The sequence below is a fragment of the Epinephelus moara genome, chromosome 19 (assembly GCF_006386435.1).
Source record: "Epinephelus moara isolate mb chromosome 19, YSFRI_EMoa_1.0, whole genome shotgun sequence".
In the NCBI taxonomy this organism is placed as follows: Eukaryota; Metazoa; Chordata; class Actinopteri; order Perciformes; family Serranidae; genus Epinephelus; species Epinephelus moara.
In genome coordinates, this window is record NC_065524.1 from 29,254,913 (window position 1) to 29,279,524 (window position 24,612).

General features: G+C 42.1%; 1 protein-coding gene across 1 annotated transcript in view; it reads left to right on the forward strand.

Annotated features, from left to right (window-relative positions):
- Window positions 1-23,515, forward strand: part of hectd2 (HECT domain containing 2) — a 75,890-nt gene extending 52,375 nt beyond the window's left edge. The window contains exons 18-22 of the mRNA XM_050071722.1: window positions 1,943-2,030; window positions 4,536-4,642; window positions 14,490-14,605; window positions 16,662-16,805; window positions 18,911-23,515. Coding sequence (XP_049927679.1) covers window positions 1,943-2,030; window positions 4,536-4,642; window positions 14,490-14,605; window positions 16,662-16,805; window positions 18,911-19,031 — 576 coding nt within the window. The 3' untranslated portion in view covers window positions 19,032-23,515. The remainder of the gene's footprint in view (window positions 1-1,942; window positions 2,031-4,535; window positions 4,643-14,489; window positions 14,606-16,661; window positions 16,806-18,910) is intronic.
- Window positions 23,516-24,612: the final 1,097 nt, after the last annotated feature.

Here is a 24,612-nt window from a genome sequence, read left to right on the forward strand (position 1 = left end):
ACAATGGAAAAATCCCTTTGGCTTTTTGTTGAGGGAACCAGGCCGATGTTAACTTTCGATTTGGCCTACAAATACATGTCATGCCTTCAGCACTCTGTAGTACGTGCCACAGATTATCTGTGAAAAACACAGGGGATTCTTGCCATTAGAAGCTCTACGAGGAGCCAGAGGAACCGTATTTTTTACAGATTATCTGTCTCGTGCTAATGTCAGAATATCGTGACAGTTTCAGGAAATATGACACAAAGTTCTGCTTTATAAAACTTACCTACTGTAACTGTAAAAGTGCAGTGTGTAGGGTTTTGGGGGATATATTGGCAGAAATGGAACTCATATAATAAGTATGTTTTATTCAGTGGATAATCACCAGAAAAAAAAGAATCATTGTGTTTTCGTTACCTTAGAATGAGCCGTTTATATCTACATAGGAAGTGGGTCCTCGTCTACGGCGATCGCCATGTTGCACCGCCATATTTCTACAGTAGCCCAGAATAGACAAACCAAACTTTGGCTCTAGATTGGGCCATTCACTTTTTTTTTAGCATTGCTATTCATAGTTAGCAACCCCTTAGCAATGAGTAGCGTCAGAAAAACACAGATTTTTTTTAACATTTAACGTCTTTATTCAGGAGGAAGAGACCACTGCAGATAGTTCAGCTCCCAGTAAAAACCTCCTGAGCATCTGGATCTTAAGTTATCAGAGAAAAAAGGTGAACACTGGTGTCAGAGTGTCTGGAATGGTGTCAGAGAAACACTGGTTTGCAACATGAAACTGGTTAATTCAGTGTTTTTTACCAGTTTAAATCACCTGGTGTGTTAATTTTGGGGAGGAAGAGACCTCTGTGGATAATTCAGCTCCTGGTAAAAACCTCCTGAACGATTATCAGTGAAGGAATTCTAACTAGAAGAAGTTTCAGCTGGTTGCAATGTGCAATCCTCACCACTAGATTCATCTAAACCCCCTTAATCTTACACATTGGATCTTAAACATTGCAAGAGCACGCATGTTGCCATGGTGGAGCTCTCTATACTTTTATTGCAAACAACACAAAGGAGTTGCACATTGGTTTACATGTCATAAAAGCTGCCCCAAATCCAGCCATTGTAGTCCATAGTAATCATCTGTAACATCACCATGCCCCTCACACTGCGCTTTCCCTTACATGACATAAGCATGTTATATAGAGGCCTGTCAGACCAGACTGTTCTCTGCTGCGGGGCGTAGTAACCAGATACAGTGGAACACTTTATGGTGCAGCTGAGGTTATATATGAAGGCGGAACATATGTGAGAAGAAACATTATGCAAGAGCTGAGCGGAGGTGTTATTTTAACCCACAGTGTGAGCTGACTGTGGGCTATAGGCTGGTCACAGTCGCACCACTGTGGCACAGATAAACCCACTGACCCACAGCACACTGGGTCTCACTCTCGCTGTGTCTCCCCAGTTTATTCTGTGTGTTTGTACATCCATTTGTGTCTCTTGCACTGTATTTATACACCTCTATTTTTCGCACACATATTAGCTTGTACTGCAGCGCTTGCAAAAGCCCCCACTGACATATTTCAATCCCTATAGCCTCCTAACCTAAACCTAATTCCAGCCATAACCCCAACTTGTATTTATGCACCACATATGAGATGTTGACACACATTTTGGGGAATATGCTTACTCCCTGGTTGATAACAATGCTGTCTTTACGCTTAATATAAAGCTAGAGCTCACCTAAAGCTTGTTTGTTTAACCCTACGTTAATAATAGCACAGTACGATGTTAAATTTAACCCTACATTTATAATCCTACAAAAACCAAAGTGTTAAAATGATAATAAAAGTTGTTCTGTGTTGAAAAGTAGGCCACCATTTTCCTTTGAGATAATACCAAGTTTGTGAAGTTCTTTATCACCTGTGTGACATGCTTTGTGTTTCTGTGTGTGTTCCAGGTGTTCCAGGAGGAGATGGGCGTGGTGAAATCCCACAACCTGAAGCCCGGAGGAGACAAAATCCCCGTCACTAAGCAGAACAGGAAGGGTGAGTCCACACTCAGAGTCACAGCAGTGAGTGTTTCTTGACTTTATCCATGACTGATTCAGGAGTTTATCAAACGTGCTCACTGGCACACACACCACCGTTATACCTGCATGAACCTGCATCCTGCTGAGTGCTCAGGCTGGAATGCAAACATTAAATTCAGAATGAATTGCTCCACAATGCAATACCAGCATCCACACCGCCACCAAGTACTACTCCCAGCTATATGCGGTACCAGTTTCATGTGTCTCCATGATGTTTAAAATACCCATGTCTCAGTACGAATGGCTGCAGTGGTTCATTTTATGTTAGGAAACTTTATATCTTCTAGAAGTTCAAACTCACAGTGAGGAACATGAGCTGGGGCCTGTCTGGGTTACAGTCGCCTCTTACCTCTGACATATTCTTCTGCAGAAAATCAGTCTGAAACTATAAACATGAGAGGAAAAAAAGATTGTTAAAAGGTCCTTCCCTTGTAGAAATTATGCCCTTGCATGGTCATGACAGCGGCAGCCACCCTCTCCGTCACTGATGCGAACCTCTGGGCACAGCTGGTGTATTTACATTGGAAACTCTTATCTGTGGTGCTATTTATCAATCTAGATTGTTTTGGAGTGAGATGCCAAGTGCTGAAGTTACCGCACGTCAAGATGTCTGTCCTCTCGCTCTAATATAATGGAACTAGGTGGTACTCGGCCCGTGGTGCTCAAAGCGCCAAGGAAATATTTTGCGATGTCTCTTTCCAGAAATCATGACCCAGTGACTCGAGATAATCCACAAACCTTGTTGTGAGCAGTTTCATGTAGCGTACATCTTTGTACATCTGCTGCTAGCTCACCAAGCATCACTAAGCCAGTTAACATTACAGCTCAGCTCAGGAGGATGCCATTACAATTACATCTCGCTCTGTCATGAGCACGAGCCTCTCATCCATGAATAGATGCACACTTCCTTCTGCCCGGTGATTCATTGGTGGGTGTAGTTCGCTGGAAGGAAAATAGTTCCTATGAAACTGCTCACAACAAGGTCTGTGGATTAAATTGAGTAACCAGGTCATGATTTCTGGAAACAGACATTGCTGTTGAGTTTTTCAAATGTATTTTTTTTTTGGCCCTTTGAGCACCACAAGCCGAGTGCCAGTGCCTAATATCAGACAGAATTACCAACTGACATTGTGTCCACTCTAACAGATTTCTGTGGGGGAGGGGGTCTCCATTTTCCTAACCAATCACAACAGACTAAGGTATCTGCCTAAATCTAGCGTCATTGTAAGTCCACACTGATGTGTAGCCACGCCCACACGCTTGTTTTGCCAGGAGTTTAAAGGCCTTTACACACTGAGTCTGTTTATTCGTTCTAATTTGTCACACATTTAAAAATGTATATAACCTCATGTTGCGTCAATCTTGTTCGAACACTGAGTCCGAAACTTCCATCCGTCATTAAAATTTTAGGAACAGAGCCTTTGGAGTCGTTTGACCAAGAATCAGTGAAGAACATCCGCAACAAGCAGAGGAGCAGGGTGCACAGAATCATTTCATTCCTCAGATAGCTACTTTCAGCAGGTCAGATAGTGATATTCAGGTGGACGATGATGAAGAGGAGGAGGATGTGGATCACACACAGAATGTGGAGGACAGCTCCGCCCCTTCATGCAGCTGCGGTGCCAAATGAAAGACAGGGAGGGAGTGGTGACAGCCAGATAGGTAAATGTGTCTTTTCATTTGTCACGTATTTCGAATTTTCGCAATGAATAAAACAGTCAAATGCATCAGTATCACTCTGCAAGATTTCTGTGCAGATGACGGATTAAAAAAAGGCATCCGAAAAAATGGACTCAGTGTGCAAAGGCCGTAAGAGTGGAGCAGAGTAAAACAACAACAACAAAACAACAAGTAAAACAACCTACGATTTCTGCGATATTGATAAGATGTTGATGTAGATCAACCCCAATAGCAGCGTCTGTCTTGTCTCAAGTGCTCGCTACTGTTGTTATTACTCCTCTTTGGTTCCGGTGCATCGCTTGACAATGCTCAATAACAGCTTGACGACCGCTGGTTGTCAAGGTCATCGGTTGTTTATTATTTTAACCAAAAAAAAACCACTGTTTCATTTCACAATGCAAGGTGCTCTTTATGTTTTACCATCAGTACAACACTGCACTGGTCAGAAAACTGCGGCAATGTGTGTAAAGTCTATAATCCAGTGGCTGTTTAAATCCTCCTCATGTGCTGTTTGACTTCACGAGAGCAGCGACACAGAAAACTGGCTCGGTTCAAAAGCTTCTTTGTTCTTTTTAAGAGGATGAAGTGGAGCCGAGGACGTCAGCTTGACTTCACTTATTACACCTCATTTTCCATCGAACGGCTCTTATTGCCGTCCAGGTCCAGCGCTCTGCCACATCCCTCTGTGTGTTCAGTGGAAGAGTCGAGGCTGCGGGGTGAACGGGTAAAAGTTTGTAATGGAACATATGTTCACACCATTGTGTTCCTTCTGTCTCCACAGAGTACGTCCAGCTCTACGTCGACTTCCTGCTGAATAAATCCATTTATAAGCAGTTTGCTGCCTTCTACCACGGCTTCCACAGTGTGTGTGCCTCTGATGCGCTCATGGTGAGTCCACAGGGTTAATGAAACAGTCAGGACTTGGTTGTTTGTTGCACAAATATTACAAGGAAACTTTCCATTAGTCAGTCCTTCCAGTTTCTGGGTATTAAAGGTAAACACTGTTTGCAGTGTCTCTTCAAACATAGTTTGCTAAAGGCTGCGACCATTTTACAGTAGGTCAGTGGCACGCACTCGCTGACACCTCCTGACTATAGGTAAGCTAATTCACTGACATACAGTTAGCAGTAAGCTCCATCCAGGACAACATCACAAACAACACATGTAACATGGCAAAACAAGCTTTCCCATTGCTCATTAATTATATTAGACACAATATCAGGCAAGCTTAATTGGATTTTTTAAATTCTGAATTACTGGTATTAGCCTGGCGGCATGGTGGTGTGGTGATTAGCACTGTCGCCTCACAGCAAGAGGGTTTCTGGTTCGATCCCGCGTGTGGGAGCCCTTCTGTGCAGAGTTTGCATGTTCTCCCTGTGTCAGCGTGGGTTTCCTCCAGGTACTCCAGCTTCCTCCCACAGTCCAAAGACATGCAGGTTAATTGGTGACTCTAAATTGTCCGTAGGTTTGATTGTGAGTGTGATGGTTGTCTGTCTCTATGTGTCAGCCCTGCGATAGTCTGGCAACCTGTCCAGGGTGTACCCTGCCTCTCGCCCAATGTCAGCTGGGATAGCTGTGACCCTCAAGAGGATAAGCGGTTAGAAAATGGATGGATGGTATTAGCCTCAGAAATCCAGTCTTGGTTGAGTTCTGGTAAAAATGCATAGAGGTGTTTATAGACTGTGAGGCTAGGTACTCAAGAGGATTTGATATTCACTCCTTTACTTGCTCAGATCGTTATCCATCAGATTTCATCACCCCTCTCTTAAACAGTGTTGTGTCAGTAAAAATATTGAATTTCCTATGATTACTGAGTCTGAGAATGTTATCAGTTGAAGATGATCACACATCATTGCACACCTGCTCACTCAGAGCGGATATGACTCAGCCGACTCAATATCAGATGGTTTTTGAAGGGAAAAAAAGAGATATCACATCAACCAACTTTCTTTCTAGTGAACTAGTGAGCTACTGGGGGGTAGCTGTCGTTGAGCAAGAAAATATTAGCGCCTATAGCAAGGGGAGGGTCAAAGGGTACAGATGACCCCAGCCCAGGGCCAAGGGAGGACCTCTGATAAGATATATGGTTTGCATTTAAATTGGATCAAGTACAACAATTTACTTATGAGTATTCAAAATATTTCAATTCCAATGACTTTTGGCAAATGTGTCGTAGTAAAGCTGATGGATTTTGGACACAATTGTCACACTGTCCTCTACCAACGAAACTGATCTGCAGTCCATTGCAATCCATTTTGCATGGTCACAGGGAGACTTACCCAGTCTGCATGGACTGTCTGGTCGATTGTGGCTTGACGAGACCATCTGCTAGTGCTAGCATCAGAAGCTGGGCTAGCTCGGACCTCCAGGTTTGCTGCTTTGCATTAAAATGATATTTCAGGCTTGAAGTTCTCCGATGGTACAAAAATTTCTTACTGCAGAAATTGTAGAGAAAAGTGCTCCTATCAACAGTTCTATCTGGCTGTTTTTTTTTAATGTAAACGTTCCATTCACGGGCCAAGTAGCATCGTCTCATCTGCCTCCATCATGTGACAAAGCCACAGTTGTCTTTGATGACACACCGGGTCAAAGGGCACCACAGAACGCGTTTAATCAGCGTTAATTTTCTTAACACATATTATTTTCTGTGATAAATTAATCAAAATTAACAGCGGGGGGTCTGTGTGGACAGAACATACAAGTACAGCAAATCTAAGTATATGAGGTGAACTGCAGCCTGAAAGTCAGAATGCCTCACCAAAGTCAGGAACTCATAAAAGAAACGCCAGGGTACAGAGAGCACAAGAAAATGAAAGGAGCAGAGAGGCAACAGGCAAATGTCTGGCAACAAAATATGAGGAAGCTGCAGGTATGACAGGCAGAGCTGAGAGTGAGGAGTGAGGCAGACTAATATTAGCAAATAAATCCTGCTGTATCGGCTCAGTTTTAAAGCTACAGTGAAGACACAGGTATCATATTAAACTAGAGGACCTATTGTATCCTTTGGTACCAACCATGTTGTGCTATCTTGTAAGAAAGGGGCCAAAATACACTCCACTCTTGAAATTACATAAACTTGGTATGACTTGAAAACTGAGAGCTGACAGTCATATGCTCTTTACACTATTTCAGTTCTGCACACAACTTGACCAATATTTGATTAAAGTAGTATTTCTCCAGGCATGATTTGATCTTATGATGTAATACCATGCAGTAATGACTTCAGTCAGTGCTTGACTTTACCGTTCTCTAATCATTCTGCCAAAATATTAATAATAATAATAAATTATATATATAATAAATAATAAATGTGGAAATGTGATGAATTAGATTTTAATTGCAGGAAGTATAAAATTTAGCATAGTGAGATGCGCTCGATTGGCAGTTCAAAACTGCACTGTCTCTTATAATGTGTCTCAAATCACATACTTCTGTTAGTACACTTCCGTGTAGTATACTACGTGCACTATGTACTCACTGGCGTAGTGTGCGGATTTCAACAGGGTAGTGTTGTCTGAAACCAAACACGGCTGTTGTGCACTCACCGGAAATGACGACCGCAAATTAGCTAGTTAGCAAACTAGCATTAGCATTCACGTTATCGTTCTCGGTACCAAATCATTACAGACTGCTAAATTAACCCAATAAACATACTGCTGGCTTATACCCGACAACAGTATAGTGGTGCTTAGTGCAAAAAACACATGTATTTGTACAAAGCAACAACGTTCACGGTCGCACAGTCCTCGGCCGCTATTTCCAGTTTGAAAAGTGGTCCCTCCCCTTCTGCTACGTAGCCAAGATGGCGACCATTGAGGGCGAGAAGTGTCCATAGTTCCACACTCACATCTTGACCGTTTTGAGTGCACCATCCGGATACTCATAGTGCACTGCATTTTGCCATACTTCTCAGTGTGAACGCACTTATACACTCAAAATATTAAGTCTAAGTACAGAAATACGCGATTTGAGACACATCATTAAACCCAGGGAGCAGGTCAGGAGAAGACGCTGAAAAACTGGTTCATGCTCTTATCTCCCCTGGACTATATTATTGTAACGCCCTTCTTGCCAGACTCAGTAAAAAAACTGTGTGATGGCTCCAACTTATCCAAAATGCTGCAGCCAGAGTCCTCATTGGGACTAGAAATATGTAACATATCACTCCCATACTCAAAACACCTCACTGGCTTCTGATGAAATACAGAATTGATTTCAAAATCCTCCACACTGTTTACAAAGCACCTAATGGTCTGGCTCCTCAATACATCTCTGACCTGCTCACCACATAACACTTTTTTTAAAAATCAAGGAGGATCACTGTATTATTATTATATTATTATAACAGTCAAACCCACTTCTTCTCCTTCTACACTTAATGTACTGAACAAAAAAAAAAATCTGTTATCTTTCTGGCCGACCCTTCACAGTGGGCAGAAGCACTTTGTGCAAGTGCAAAAGTTATTTAACAGCTTCAGGGCATGTAAACACACATCTTATCAGATCACTTTATTTAGCGTCCATGTAAACAGTTCAGTTGGGGTCTCTAATCAGAATCGGGTTAAAGAAATATTGTCCATGTAACCGCGGCAACTGTAGTGTTAAGTAGAGAGTTATAGATGAGATCAGAGCAGACGTTGCGCTAGACTTTTTCCTCGCCGGTCATTTTGACCGACAGGGTCATAAAAATCCGGTCATAATCTATTTTTACCGGTCATTTTAATTTTCGTTTTTAAATGATAATAAAGATATTCAAAGACATTTAGTTTTCATTCGTTCGTTTTTAATAAATCCAACAAGCAAGTTATAAAGTGTGCATTAATAAGGACATGAACGAAAAGATGAACAGACATCCACACACCGCAGCGCTTCAGTTCGGCGTCTGGTCTATTTTTCACGCGAGCCGCGAGCGCTTCTGTCAAGCTGGATAGAGCGGATCGTACCAAACAGGAAGTCGGACACAGAAAAGACGAGAGAATCCGGCCAATTTTCAAAATAAAATAACAACAGCATGCACTGAGGAACGTGAGGAGCAAATACCGTGTTTATAATTTAAAATAACACAACAGTGCATAACCAAACACATTTTTCAATACCCTAATCACTTCATTACAATTTTAATTTTGTGTCACCGAGCCTACAGACATAACTACATGAATTAAATGGTCAGAACAATATGCCCTATTCATTCACTCAGAAAACAAGTTCTCGCGAGATCTCGTGATCTTGATAAACAGGCGGTAAAATCACAGTTTCACAGTTAGCTTACAAACAGTTATTTACCGCTAATAATAAATAAAAAAATGCCCAAGCTTTGTGCAGCAATAGGCTGCAATAATAGGAAGAATGTATTTTCATTCCAAAGGAAGCAGACAGGTAATCCACAAATCCTCTGTTCAACACGAGGTGGTGGGGAGGGGGGTTAGGAGGGGGAGAACAGCTCTGATTGGAGGGAGAGTTAACCACGCCCACTTAGGAGACAGGAAGAGTAACCATTTTCTTGACATTGGATAAGCCTACGGTGGGGTATCTCCTTTATCCAATATCTCTGGTCCAGGCCGTTATGTCAACAACGCTACATGAAGCAGATGAATGACTTTTTCTCTGCAGTGTGAAAACGGCAGCCACTTAAACCACTGACTGTGCACTCCGCCACCAAGTGGGCAGGGGTGGTAATTGCAACCGGTCAAAATGACCGACGGCCTTCAGATTTTCCGGTCATTGTTGTAAAAAACCGGTCAATGACCGAGAATATCTGGTTAACACGACCCCTGGATCAGAGAACACATCAGCGAACTGAACTTTTTGAACATATTTTTTGGGGCATTTCTTTAGCCTTTATTTGACAGGACAGACAAGTGTGAAAGGCTGGAGTTGAACCCGGGCCGCTGCGGCAACAGCCTTGTACATGGGGCGCCTGCTCTACCACTAAGCCACCGATGCCCCAGCGAACTGAACTTTGAATCTTTCCTTCACCTCCTCCATCAGAAATAGAGTTCAGGCGGTGAATTCTGTTTGCTTTCCTCCTTAGTTAAATGTTAGCTTTCCCTGATAAACAGCTGCTGTGTCAGATTTGATCATGTTGTTGCGAGTTGAACTCTGGGGACCCCGAAGAGGCTCAAAGGCCCCTGAGGGACCCAAATATACACCGCAGAGAAATTCACAACATACATCCAAACTAGCTGCTGCTATGTTCTCACTGCTGAGAGACATTTCTAAAATGTTCCTCTGACGTCATGGTGTAGTCTTTCAACAGAAGCACATGGAAGTGCTGGAATGTAGGACCTTTGACCTCTGACCCCTGGAGTCCTGGCCTACATATTGTGTTATTTATGGTCCCAGGTCAGCTCATTCAAGTTCACAGTGATCCATACAGGGCTGTGTACGTTTTTATTGCAGCTGGAGGCCACACCTCCGTTCTGATCTGCAGCAGAGGGAACACAGTGAAATAGCTCAGTGTGTGTGTGACTGCAGATAAGTGGGACAGAGGACAGTTTGACTGCAGATTATCAGCTGAATCTGGGGCAGTGACGGGACAGGCTGATCTAAACTGTGAGGACTGAAATGGCGAGGACAAGTCTCAGCTGTACAGATGAGATAACTTTTCACCCACTTTTGACCGCCTCCAAGATGATAAGTCCCAATGTCCTCAAACGAGACCACAATAAAGTAGTGTTGTCATTAGGGCTGCCACGATTAGTCGACTAATCGCTGACTAATCGTCTATTAAAATAATCGGTGACTATTTTAGTAGTCGACTAATCGGTTTGAGTAATTTTTCACAGAAAAGTACTATAAAATACTCTAAATGCAGCTTCTTATGTTCAGATATTGGCAGCTTTACACACTCTCCCGTGACGGTGAACTAAAACCCTTTGGCGTGAGTACAAAACAAGACATTAGATGACGTAATTTTGCAGTTAGGGCGAGACAGACCGACATTTTTCAACATTTTAACACATTTTTCGATGAAATGATTAGTCGACTAATCGAAGAAATAATCGACAGATTAGTCGACAATGAAAATAAAAGTTAGTGGCAGCCCTAGTTGTCATGGTACCAAAATTTGGACCCACGGTACGATACCAGTGAAAGTATCACGGTTCTGAGTAGTATCACGATACCACAGATAAAATGAGGCAGATGTGCCTTTTGTCATTTATAAAAAGATAAATCACTGTTCTATAATACATCAATGATATTTCAATGGAATAAATTACTTATTGACTTATTCATACTTCAAAAACAGCGTCAATAAGTGATTAACATAGGGGGGATCAAAATAAAATAAATTAATAAAATAAAAATCAACCAGCCACCCTCCTCCCCTGACGAGTAAAGAACAGTCCCTAAAGTGCGGTGAGGTTTGTGGACCGTTACCTGCCACAAAGAGAGAAATGTGAACGGCTCGTTTCTCCTCTGACACGCCACATACCTGTGTGCCGCCACGGCTCGGTTGTTCAGGTACTACTAGGCAGTCGTGACACCAACAAAGAGGAAATTATTGGACCTGGAGCCAGGCTTCTCGGTCGCCGGTAAACCACGCTATCTTGCGCTGTGGAGCACTATGGCTGCCGTATTTGACAGGTCCGCCATATTCCTGTCTGTGACCCCCGTTCAACTCACAACCGACAGGATTCGCCTTTCGTTTCTGCTGCTGGTTGAAATCTGTACTCGCACAGCGTGCTCCTGAATGATTTCATTTGCTCGCACAAAACTATTTTTAGTCGCAAATGCGAGTAAAATGCTCGCACCGTAGAGCTCTGTGGAAAACAAATCACTGTAGCATATATAAACAAATCTAACCTACGAGTAAAAATAAATGAATAATAACTGTCACTGCTTAAAGATACTCAATAGCTCAGCTAATACCTGAAATGTCACTGGAAAACAAACCACTGAGGCAGCATATTGAGTGACAGGTGGACAGCGGGCGCCATTATTGGACGGCACATGGACACTCACCCTCTTGTGATTGGACTTTGAACTTATCCCTCAATAGTGGTACCATGAGGAACCGTACTCCAACATTATGGTATCATATGTACCGTGGTGTTTTAGCACTGCGGTCTACCGTTGGTTCCAGTATACCGTGCAACACTACAATAAAGTCCCAGTGTCCTCAAATGAGACGTTAATAAAGTCCCAACGTCCTCAAACAAGACCACAATAGAGTCTCAATGTCCTCAAATGAGACAACAATAAAGTCCCAGTGCCCTCAAATGAGACAACAATAAAGTCCCAGTGCCCTCAAATGAGACAACAATAAAGTCCCAGTGTCCTCAGATGAGACGATAATAAAGTCCCAGTGTCCTCAAACGAGACAACAATAAAGTCCCAGTGTCCTCGAATGAGACAACAATGAAGTCCCAGTGTCCTGAAATGAGACGTTAATAAAGTCCCAGTGTCCTCAAACGAGACGTTAATAAAGTCCCAGTGTCCTCAAACGAGACGTTAATAAAGTCTCAGTGTCCTCGAATGAGACAACAGTAAAGTCCCAGTGTCCTCAAACGAGACGATAATAAAGTCCCAGTGTCCTCAAACGAGACGTTAATAAAGTCTCAGTGTCCTCAAATGAGACAACAATAAAGTCCCAATGCCCTCAGATGAGACAACAGTAAAGTCCCAGTGTCCTCAAACGAGTACTACCTAATTAACAGTGTCTTAGCTTGTTACTGCTGCTGAATTCGTTGCCATATGAGACTACAAACATTATTAATCATAAATTAACAAGTTTCAACCATTAAATGTGATCAGGTTTTGGACCTTGTCCAATTATGTTTCAGGATCGGCTGCAGACTAACTTGGCAGAGATGGCTGCCACCTTGTCTATTGTGCTCTCACTACCACAAGATGGCACAAAAAAAGTGTCCATGAAGAAGACAACAGGTCTGAGTTTAGCAGAATGAAGTATCAGGTGCAACAAACCCAGAGTGTCTCAGGAGGTTGTATTGTGTATATATCACACTCTAACTTTAAGAAGTTACTTACATTTGCATTATTTATTTATGTGTTGACTGGGATCAGTTCACTGCGAGGGACATGTCTGCTCTGTAGCGTCCATCTTTCAGTTTCTTATTCTGCATGTCTCTGTTTCTTCTTTGCATTCCATCAGTCACGTACACACTGTCTGACGTCTGAGGATGTGATAAAGCAGCCTGTGGTTTAATTGTGGGTGTGTGTATGTGTATTTGGTTTGGTGCTGGTGTGTATGTTAGTTTTAGGCTGTGGTATTGTGATACAGTGTTGGGTTTTTTTTTTGTTTTTTTAGATAACTAGTATCTCAGATGGCACATCAAAGTCATACACAGTATAAGGGTTATCACTGCTGGCGCCATAATGTTACAAGTATTTTTATTAAATGCGTAAACTATTGTTGTTAGTATCTTCCTGTCAGAGCAACTATAGAACTATGTACTTTAGAATCATGAGTGTATTTCACATTTATTATTATTATTGTTTTAAAGGCTTAAAGATACAACACAACGTGCTCAACTCATGATTAGACCATGAAAAGTGGGTGTTGGATCCTTTATGTGGATAATAAAAAGGTAAAGACAAGGACAGCACTCCAGTGTGACTTTTCAGTACTCAAATTTAACCACAACCAACTTGACAAGAACACCCCAGCCGTACTCGTCCAGTCTAGTGATGAGCGTTTTTGGTGTTTGTGACCTACGTGAGCAACATGCAGAGTGAGATTCCACCTGCCTGCACACTTGTTAGACATTAACATGTTATTAACTGGCTCACAATGCAGTTTCACTTCTGCAAGGCTGTTAAGAAGAAACCGACACTATCACAGGAAATCCTCTTGAAGTTGACTTACTGACACATTTTCTCTGATCAGCTGCTCTGATGAGGCAGGACTTCCTGTTTCTCCTCCCAGGTTACTGGTTGTGTTGCTCTTGCATGAATTTCTTTCACCAATTGGGCAGCGGAAATTGCGTTCAATGACTGTCGTGTTTCAGTGGAAATTCTGCTGAAAGTCTGGCATTGCATCTGTCCAGCTGTTTTTTCACTGTTGCCATAGCTGAGTGGGTTGAGCCGGGAACTGACACTGCAGGGGTTAAAGTGTCAAAACCTGCTCTTATTGTCTTTCTTCACACAACATTACATTCTTTTACGTCTGTTATTTTATGTTTCATTATGTTGTGTTGTTACAATAGATTGTATAATTTTTTTGTAATCATATTTTTTACACTATCTTATTGTGTTAACATGAGATAATGACAACAATTAACTTGGGTTCATAAGATGTAAATGGACTAGTCTATTCTAGTCTTCTGACCACTCAAAGTGCTTTTTACACTTCATATCACATTCACTCATTCACATGCTAGTGGCCAAGGCTACCATGCATTGTGCCACCTGCTACTCAGTAACTATTCACACGCATTCACAGCCATCAAGATCAATTTGGGGTTCAGTATCTTGCCCAAGGAGGCTTCAACATGCGGACTGGAGGAGCCGGGGATTGAACTACTGATCTTCCGATTGGTGGACGACCCGCTCTACCTTTTGAGCCACCCGGGCTGTCCTTGATTTTTATTTGTTTTCATGATATGCTGATTTTTATTTATTTGATGACGTGAAAAGTCATCAAAAAGACTTTGAAAATCAAAATCAAATCTCAAAAAGTCACTTTAAGTTGAACTGCACATAACCTCTGCATTACTCATACACCATTGTGTTAGCAGTAGTACTATTTACAATCTGTTTCTTGCTTGTGCAGTTGCTGCGGCCAGAGGAGGTGGAGATGCTGGTGTGCGGGAGTCCAGAGCTCGACATGAGCGCTCTGCAAAAAGCCGCACAGTACGAGGGATACAGCAAGACCGAGACCACCGTACGGTAAGACGCCTGCACTTCCTGTCAACTAACATTGACCTTAATCTGCTCTGGAGGAAGTCCACACATACTTCACACTCACTGCTCATACAGTGACTCACACCACCTCCCATTCCGTTTTAAGAAACTATGATGCAGACATTTGCAAAATCTTTTTTCAGGGATGTTACAATTCGTAGAATCCATGATTCAGTGCGTTTTTGATACAAAAGTTTATTTTTTTATTAATTTAAAACTAAGATCATGAAGTATGATCTCTTTTCACTTGAGACTCGTCCTCTCCTTAGCAGCATATAAAACAAAAACATCGTAGTTATCAACGCAGTTCAATTCACTTTAATTTTAGTTATAAAGCCCAATATCACAAATCACAATTTACCTCACAGGGCTTTTCAGCATACAACATCCCTCTGTCCTTTGGACCCTCACAGCGGATAAGGAAAAAACTACCTTAGAAAAACCCTTAAATGGGAAAAGAAAATGGTAGAAACCTCAGGAAGAGTAACTGAGGAGGGACCCCTCTTCCAGGACAGACAAACGTGCAATAGATGTCATACAACAGTTCTGAAATGCTACAGAAATGTTCTTTTTATTATCTTTAAATTTCTAATGTCATCATAATATCATAATTTGGGCTTTTAAGGGGTTTATTTTTTTGTACAAAGCAGGAATTACAGTCTGCCTGAAATGCACTCCTGAAGGAATATGGTAACAGGTCCTGAATACATGAAGCATGTTCATAAAGCCTGTGTTTTCCTCTGCAGAGTCTCGTATTCATGGCAATAAATCTAACGTAACAAATGGCCACAGTGTGTGCTTAGTGGGGAATGGCTGCCTAAACACTGCAGGGGTGATGTTAGCTTGTAGTGTTTGTGTTGCTCACACACTGGGGTGATGACGGCGTAAATGAGTTGAGATGTTTGGCCATCGTCCCCATAATTATCAGTGGAATCAAAGTGGCCCCAAACACCAGCCCTACAGGTTATTGTGTGGTCTGGTGATGGTGTTACTAACCATCATGCAATGACCCAGTTTAGCATAGCTGCCTCCCAGCGTGACTCACTGGAGTAAAATGTTTTGGTTTAGGGGTGGAACGTTATATTAAACACAGTTTAAGCTGTATATTTCAACTTCCAAATGCCATGGGATCAGTTTGACAAATTGTTTGGTTTGTAATGCGCACTGAACAGAAAGCCTTGTACCGAATGGCTCAATACAAACTAACAGACTGATTCCACTGTGCAGTAGAAAATCACTGTCCAGCTTTTGTTTGATAGTGAGTCAGTCTGCTTATTTTAAGTTGCAATTCTTATTTTTAACAAAGTATACAACTCAAAACATCAGTGGTGCTCAGCTCCTTTATCTTGCATTGCTGCATGGGACTGGAAAATAGAATTGTGGCCTAGTTGTTTTCTCTCAGCCAGAGTTTGATTTTTCTATTCAAGTGAAAGTCAGTGATGATTGAGCAATGGTTTGCAGTGTGTTTCAGCTGCAAGGCTGTAACAGGAAGTTACTCTCTCTCTCTCTCTCTCTCTCTCCCCCCCACTCTCACACAAACACACACACATAAACACACACAAACACACACACAAACACACACAGATGTCCTTCAGTCCTTTTGTATTTCCTGCAGTAGGGCATGAAAATGAGCCAGCACTTGCCAGCCACAGATAAAGTAACTCAGCATGGCGGTGACAGCTGGCAACAAGCAGCTGCAGGCTTGTTATGTAACTTCTATTCGGTCTGTCTGTCCATTCGTCTCTCTGTCTGTCTGTCTGTCTGACTGTCTAGCTTTCACCTGATTCACCTGTTTCTTAGTCTGTCATTTTAGAAACTTACTGCATGCAAACAGTCTGGCTCTTTGTATTCCTTGTTCGCAGGGCAATCGTTTAACGGTAATTTTACTGTATTTAACAGTTAAAAAAAGCACATTCATTTGGAAATGAAAAGCTCCACCCCAGTATCACACTGCACTGTCGTCCTCCCTGCAGCAGCTTCGATCATGGTCACACTGAGGCCTCTTTGCAGCAACAAAATACATATTTTTTGTGTTGCACAGATGTTTCTGGGACGTGGTGTTGGCCTTCCCTCTGGAGCTCCAGAAGAAGCTCCTGCACTTCGCCACAGGAAGTGACCGCGTTCCCGTCGGAGGAATGGCCGACCTCAACTTCAAAATCTCCAAGATCGACGTTTCAACTGACTGGTAGGTTCCAGAGCTGACACCAGAACTCAGCTGGGTCGCGGACAACTTTAAACATGCGTAAAAGAACCTGTTGACACAGTGCTCCTGGGAGACACTGTTCACACTTGCTTTAATATATTGCTGCCAAATTACCCAGAAGCTGAATAAAGGCTTTGCATTCTTTTAACGGCTTCAAACAGGCTACACTGAAGCAACACGATGAGAGAGAGAAGCATGGCCTTACACATATCTTACACAAACACACACAATCTACAGACACAGAATGTGACAGAAAGTCACGATGACACAACAACAGCCTTCACTGACTCCTCACTTTCTGATTTGATTATCTAAAGTTTGAGTCGCCCTGCAGAAACAGCTGGTCAAGTATTGAAGCAACAATATGCAAGAATTGGGATTTTGGGGATTTGGCGCCCCTACAGTCTCAGGGTGGTACACCACTGTCGTAAATACCAATTCCATCTGCCATATACATAGTGTGCCAAGTGTTTGAATGTCACTTTTGGCATCCGGAGAACTCTAAAACTCTGTATGACAGGGATGACACCAATAAGGTTACAGCCTACGTTGCAATCCCTTTTTCAATTTTTTTCATCCCTATTTCGAACTGTCAACATGCATTAGCACACAGAATCATGCACATGCACATGATGCCTAAGAAAAACAAAATGAAAATCAGTGGCAGCAGTCAAGCCAGCGTCATGTGTGACATGGTGCCGTAAAGCGTCACACACTTATTCCAGGCAACCTGACCCGCTCACAGAGTTACATAGTGCAAGAACAGGTGTTCAGGGCATGGAGTGGAAATGAAAGAGGCCCCGTTCTCCCATGACGAGGCGTTACTATCAAAATGACGTCTGGTCTCTGTAGGTGGCGCTGACCAGATTGCAACCGCAGTCTGCAGGAGATAAGACACACTGTTGAACTTTAACCACAAAGACCATGAATCTGAGTCAGACAGTGAATAACTGCCCCACCTCTTGTCTTTTACACTCACTCACACACACACACACACACACATTTTTTTGTCTGTCCATTCCTGTGTGGAAATCATGTCTTCCCAAGCCCTTATCCTAACCTTAACCATTATAACTAAAGGCCTAACCCTTTACCTGTGCTCGTGCACCACTTGCTACACTGTCAGAATGTAGGCCGCCTCTTTTCATGAGCATGTTGAGTCGGCAACAATGGAGTCCATCAGCAAATGAAATTGAAACGAGAAACTGAAAAGGACAGTAAACAAAAAGCTAATATCAAGAGGGAATGAGACCAAAACAAACTTGTTACATAAGGTAAAAATATTTGTCTTTAGCCATTGAGCTCTTTGTCAGAAACATTTTGGGATGGTTTGTGTTACTGTTCACTGGTGCACAGTAAATATGCTTCGTTTTTTCAACATTGGATCGTGTTGTTAATGTGCTAACTAGCTAATTAGTGTCAAGGCGGTATTCCGGTTTCCGTTTTTGAATGACGAACAGACAACCACCGTCTCCTGGTGTAGACGCAGGCGCAAAACCGACATGCTGGTCGGGCAACGTGAGGCGACGCAGCAGGGGGCCTCCGGCACTGCTAGTTCTCTGAAGTCAGTTTGGTTGCTCATTCATTCAGTCATTAATTTTCCGTAACCGCTGGAGCCCATAACAGCTGACACTTGGCAAAGGGCGGGGTGCACCCTGGACAGGCCGCCAGACTATTGCAGGGCTGACACATAGAGACAGACGAACATTCACACCTACGGACAATTTAGAGTCACCAGTTAACCTGCATGTCTTTGGACTGTGGGAGGAAGCTGGAGTACCTGGAGAAAACCCACGGGGAGAACATGCAAACTCCACACAGAAGGGCTCCCCCACCTGGGTTCAAACTAGGAACCATCTTGCTGTGAGGTGACATAGCTAACCACTGCAACACCATACCACCCCTTAAACCCAACCTGAACGTTATTTTAATCTGAACTTTCAAACCAAGTCTTAACCCTCAAACAAATCGAAGACTGGCTCAAATGTCCTCCATGAACCATTAGGGAAATGTTAAAAATGTTCAAACTTTTACAGGTAAATGTTTCAAAACATATCATATCATCCTTTCTCTCTGTGTCTCTGCAGGTTGCCGATCTCTCACACCTGTTTTAATCAGATCTGTCTGCCTCCGTATCGAACCAGGAAGGAGCTCAAACACAAACTCACCATCGCCATCTCCAACGCTGAGGGCTTCGGCTTGGAGTGACCAGCCCACACACACACACTCACATTTCACACACACAGACTATTAGCAACACTAGCTATCCGTCACAACTGCCGCACTGCACATCATGCATCTCTGTGGTCGTGGATCAGACTGTAGAGGAAACAAGGTTCTCAACAAATGGGTTCTAATGTCAGACAATATTATCATGGACTGTAACGCAGTTTGTGTTGTTATTTTGGAGTCGGATTGATGTTTGCTCATGTCAGTGTTTTTTAAATTTGCAGCAGATGTGGGAACATTCCCTGCAGAAAAACAGAGAAATACTAGAAATCCTTTATTTGCACATGGCTGTGTTAGATCTTTGATAAGACAGCCCTGAAGGCAATTATATTTTTGAGTTTGAGAAGATAACTTTTAGTGTCAGCCTTCCAGGAACTCCACTGATCAAATCACAGTCACAGTTTCATAAACTAACATTTAAATATATCAGGTCCCATACCATTAAAAACATATCAGTATATATGTTTTTTTTTTAAACCTTGTATCACTAAATGGTTAACTTCTCTTAAATTATAATAGGTTGATGCTTTGCTCAGGTAAATATAATCAATATAACTATTTTTTTAACAGATTACCAGGTACCTGCCGACCAATGACATTTACTTTTGTGACACTCTTTTCAATGAGCCTCTATTATAAAGTCCTGATAACTGAGGCAAAAATCAGGCGTGAGTTCAAAATACATATCCTCAAATTACTTACATTAAACGAGCAATATTAACACCCCTGAGTGTGAGGTAAAGAAATAATAAGAGGTAGAACAGTGTCAGTAAAAACGTAAATTTTGGAGGGTACTCGAGATTTAATATGTATGTTTTGATATTTCCTGTTTTGTGTCAATTCTGACTTCACTGCTTTGGTGACTTTTTGAATATATTTTAATGAATGCATAGGAAATGTGTTTTATATCATTTAGCTTAGCACATGATCAGGACATAAAGCTTTGCTGGGAGAAGAATGCTATCGTGTATCATGAGATATAGATTGTCTTGTGAGGTTTTGTTGTTGTTTTTTTGACATTGCCGCCTGTTTAACTGAACAAAAGGCTGCAGCAGAAATGTTTGTTTTAAATGTTGTAATATTATGGTACGGTTGAACCAGAGCTGTTGATTCACAGTTCGGTGTTTGTTTAGGTTCTCTTATGTTGTATTGTTGTATCATGGCTGCCGTGAGGCTGAGAGATGAGCAGCTGGTAGATGTTGACTGGTAGTCGAGTGTTGAGTGTACAGAAGATGAAGCAGGATGGGAAAGAGGCCATCTTCTTGATGTCCTGTTCTGTTTCTGTATGTACATGTAGGTGAATTGTCAGACTAGTTATTTGAGGTTTGAGATGTTTCAGTGATTTTGGCTTCAGTACTTACTGATTATTACATTTCACCATACTCACAGTCCTGCAAAGCAGCGTCAGTTAAGCACCTACTTGTGGCATTTAGTGCTTATAGATTTCCTTATTCATCCAATCTTGGAAACACGACAACATATGTCCATAAATCCAAATGACCACATCATTTCTTGCTGCCAAAGGTGGTCATAGATTTTATTGCAGCAATATACAAAATGATTCACATTGTCTGCCTGCATCCTTACTTCATGGAAACGAGTGTCTCCAACCCAGTCACCAGAAAAAATGTTGGCATCATACATGCTTGCAAACCATGTTACATTTGCACCGTATTATGTAGCAGATATATTGAAACTTTACGCTGCAACAATGCTGTAGTTAATGTGTGGTTATGGTTAGGAAAAGATCCTGTTTTGGCTTAAAATACCCAGTTTTGGGGGACACAATCCCAACCAGAAGTGCAGTGATTTATCTGTAAAAAAACAAAAAAAAACAAACAGCTTTTTGTAGCACTATATCTGCTGGACAAACACTGACGAGTTGCGAAAAAACACCCACATTTGGTGCCTAAAAAGCTGTTGGAAACACAGCAATGACTTGCTTAAACATAACCAGTTTTGTTCTTTGTTGGTCTCAAACAGTGGTCTGCAGCTCTGCAGGCATCTTGCCAAGGTGTCCCACCATCCACCATCCCCTCTACCTCCAGATGACAATATCAGCTCAAATACTACGTCACTTTAGATACGTTGGCATGACACTAATGAAACGTGCAAATGTAACTGCATTCATGGTTGGAAGAAATGTATAATGCCAGCATTTTCTCGTGTGTAACTGAGCTCTCCTCTCAGTCTTCAGAGATAAAATATGGGAAACAACACAGCTCTAATAACTGTAGATTGAGGACAACATCATGGGCCATTTGCTTTCTACATGTGCTGTGTTCAGTATAAATGTTCTCACCTGCACTCAGTGCAAGTGTTTTTTTTCTCCTCTTGAATTTTAATTTTCTTTTCAGTGGGTGCTGCAAAATTCAGTTAATACGGAACTTCACGAGCAGAAACAGGTGCTTCTTGTTCTTGTGTTTTCGTTGTGGAGCTTGTACTCAGTGTGTTTACATGCACTCAGTAACCAGGTTACCTAGAGAAACACATTTGCATGCACTTATGTAACCTGGTTACAGTAAATCAGCTTGTACATGCATGCAGCACACCAGCAGTCAGAGTCAGAGTATCAGTTAAACTGTCTGGTTAGAGGTCACAGTTTCCTGCCTTTACAAACTTTCAGATTTCCTGCAGTGTAAGATAACTCATTTAGACTTCCACTGGCTTCGCGTAAGTGTCTCTTCTTGTCAGACTTTATATGGAGTTGTAAAATAGAAAATCACATTGCTCCATTGATTTTATTTCTTGAATCCACCTGCTCTGCTGCTACTTTTACAATTAGACACCCAGTTATCTGTACACATGGCAGAGAAATTAACGTTCTTGAGATATCTAACCAGAGAAACTAGCTTCCTCCAATGTTCTACCCCAATGACAGAAACCATGTTCCTGTGTTACATGACATCAGCTTATGCCTAGTTCACACTACACAACTTCAGCCCTGATTTTTCTCTGACACTTTTTGTGGCTCAGTGGTAAAATCCCCACATCAGAGGCAAATTGGTGCCTGCAAATCTGCACACGTTAGCAATGTGTGAACTGTTCAAAGATGTAAGCAGAGATGCATCGCAGACGCTACACACCCTGTCGACAGACAGTCACGTAGTGTGAAAACTACAACTTCAAGATTCCCAATTACAAGACAAGAAGGTGTGTTGTGTAAAGAGTCATTACTGGCTCTTAATTACTTGGGATATGTACAATTTATGGTGCATTATTTTTGTATGCTTATGTATGAATAGTGTATGAGAACAGCCAGGAACAGTACAGCTATCTGACAACTTTTAATGTTATGTAATGTGAACTAGGCCTGACAGGAGAAAGCCGACTGTAACCTGGTACTGAGTGCATGTAAACGCATTTAATGTGAGGCAGCTAAAAGAGGCCTCTCTGGTTGCTTGCACAGCATCAGACCTCACTGAGCTTTGATAGAGCAGCCAAGTGGAACAGTGAGGTTTGGCTTTTGTGTGATAATTAGCGGTAGCCAAAAATGCGTCGAGGATCCAATGAAATGGAAGCGCTCTTCCTCTGGTGAAGCTTTATGTAACTTTTTGGCTCTCAAGTCACTGCCAGCTCTTGTCTGGAGCTGAGCAGCGCTGGTTTTAAACACTCAGCATTGTCCTATATACGGTGGGTTGCCATGGTAAGATGTCTAAAGTCCTAAAGACGAACTGGCAAAGACCCAGAAGTAACCAAGCAACGGCAAAGCAGCTCACATCAGTCTGATCTGGGTCACTCATTGACTCGGTCCCGCTGAGTGTCCATGGCTGCTTAACAACAATGGGTCCTTTCTGTCATTTAACGACAAGTTCAGAGCAACAGCAGGAGCCAGAAGCGACTCTTCTCCAAGCATCTGCTCGAGGACATCACACAACATTCACATCACGTTGGACTCTTTGTACAAACAAGCTGCTGACTGGGAGAAAAATGTCAGCGTCCTGCTAAATCCAAAAAGGACATATTTTATGGTATGAAATGGAAGATGATGTCACAGGAACTCGTGCTTTGACAAATAGATTTTTTTTTTTTTTTTTGAGATGTTTATCAGGTGTGTTATTTGTAAATGGGACCAAACTGTGCAGGTTATACAGTGGAAAGGTAGCGGGAAGACCTGAGCAAAAGTCTGTTTGAAAATAGTTCAAACTGATTGTAAGAATTTGTTGAGATGTAATTATTTTCACTTGTCAGATGTTTTGAAAAGTGCAGACAGCACTTAAAAGTCGAAAGCTCGTGTATGTCTGATGCTTCTCTTTTTTATTTAACAAACATAAACCTTCAGGTTCATCAGTATCTGTTAAATGTTGTGTACACTAAGTTCTGTTTGGTTTTAACATGTGTTGCGACAGCTTGTAATGATTCTATCAGTGACCACATATACTGTGCTTCTCTGTCGCGCTAGTCTTGTGTAATGTACTGTATGTACTGCATCTACAGTAAAAGTGGGCGAGAGGTCATTGCTCTCGAAGAAAAAGTTTGCTGACTGTGCTCGTTTTTGTCCGAGACACCTGCTTATACAGTCCATGCACATCCTGTTATATTCACACTTGGAGCTACACACAACAACCACAGTCTTCTGCTGTTTGTCAGTTACTAGTTTTTTTCTACACTCAGTTTCCATAATGACAAAGCAAAAGCAGGATTTTATTTTGCAAATTTATTTAACAGAATAATATGAAATGACAAAAGACCCTGCTGTGACACTTGTAATTGAGCTCAGGTGCCTCCCATTTCTCTTGATCGTGTTTGAGGTGTTGCTTCACCTTGATTGGAGGCCACCTGTGGTAAATCAGCTGATTGGACATGGCACACACCTGTCTGAGGGCTCAAAGCTGACAATGCAGAGCAGAAACTCTACAGCTCAGAGAGAGGATTGTGTCCAGGCACAGATCTGAGGCCACAAAAAATTGTCATTGAAGGTTCTCAAGAGCAAAGTGAAAGATGTTTATAACAACCAGGCCTCCTAGAGCTCCTCCCAGAGTTTAAACTGCGAAAAACAGGATTATCTAATCTGAATACTGAATTGTTTGGCCTCACTTCTGAGGGTCATGTCTGGAAGAAACTAGGCACTGTTCATCACCTGCACAGTGAAGCATGGTAGAAGCAACATGCTGGTGTTTTTCAGCTGCAGGGACGAGGGGGGACTGGTCACATTTGAGGGAAAGCTCAATGGAGCACAGTACAAGAATGTGCTCAATGAAAATCTGGTCCAGATAATACTTGGTGATGTTTCAGCTTCCTTCTTTTTAATGACACAGCAAAAAAAGAATCCTCAAATTCTGTTTTTGTTGTGTCATTTTTGGGTATTGAGATTGATGATGTGGGGAATTAATATAAATAAATTGAGCTTCAGTTTAACAAATGTGAAGACAGTGAAGGAGTCTGACTTCCAGGGTCGGAGCAGAGGGTGGCTTCTGGGGCTCCGGCCCCTAATGTGTCCTCAAAAGCCCCAAATCTGTGCTATTCCCTCAGGCAGGGGTTTTAAATGTTTTTCAGGCCAAGGACCCCTTAGCTGCATGTTTAGCTAAGCAGATGGAGGTTGTCGGGCAGGGGGCCACAT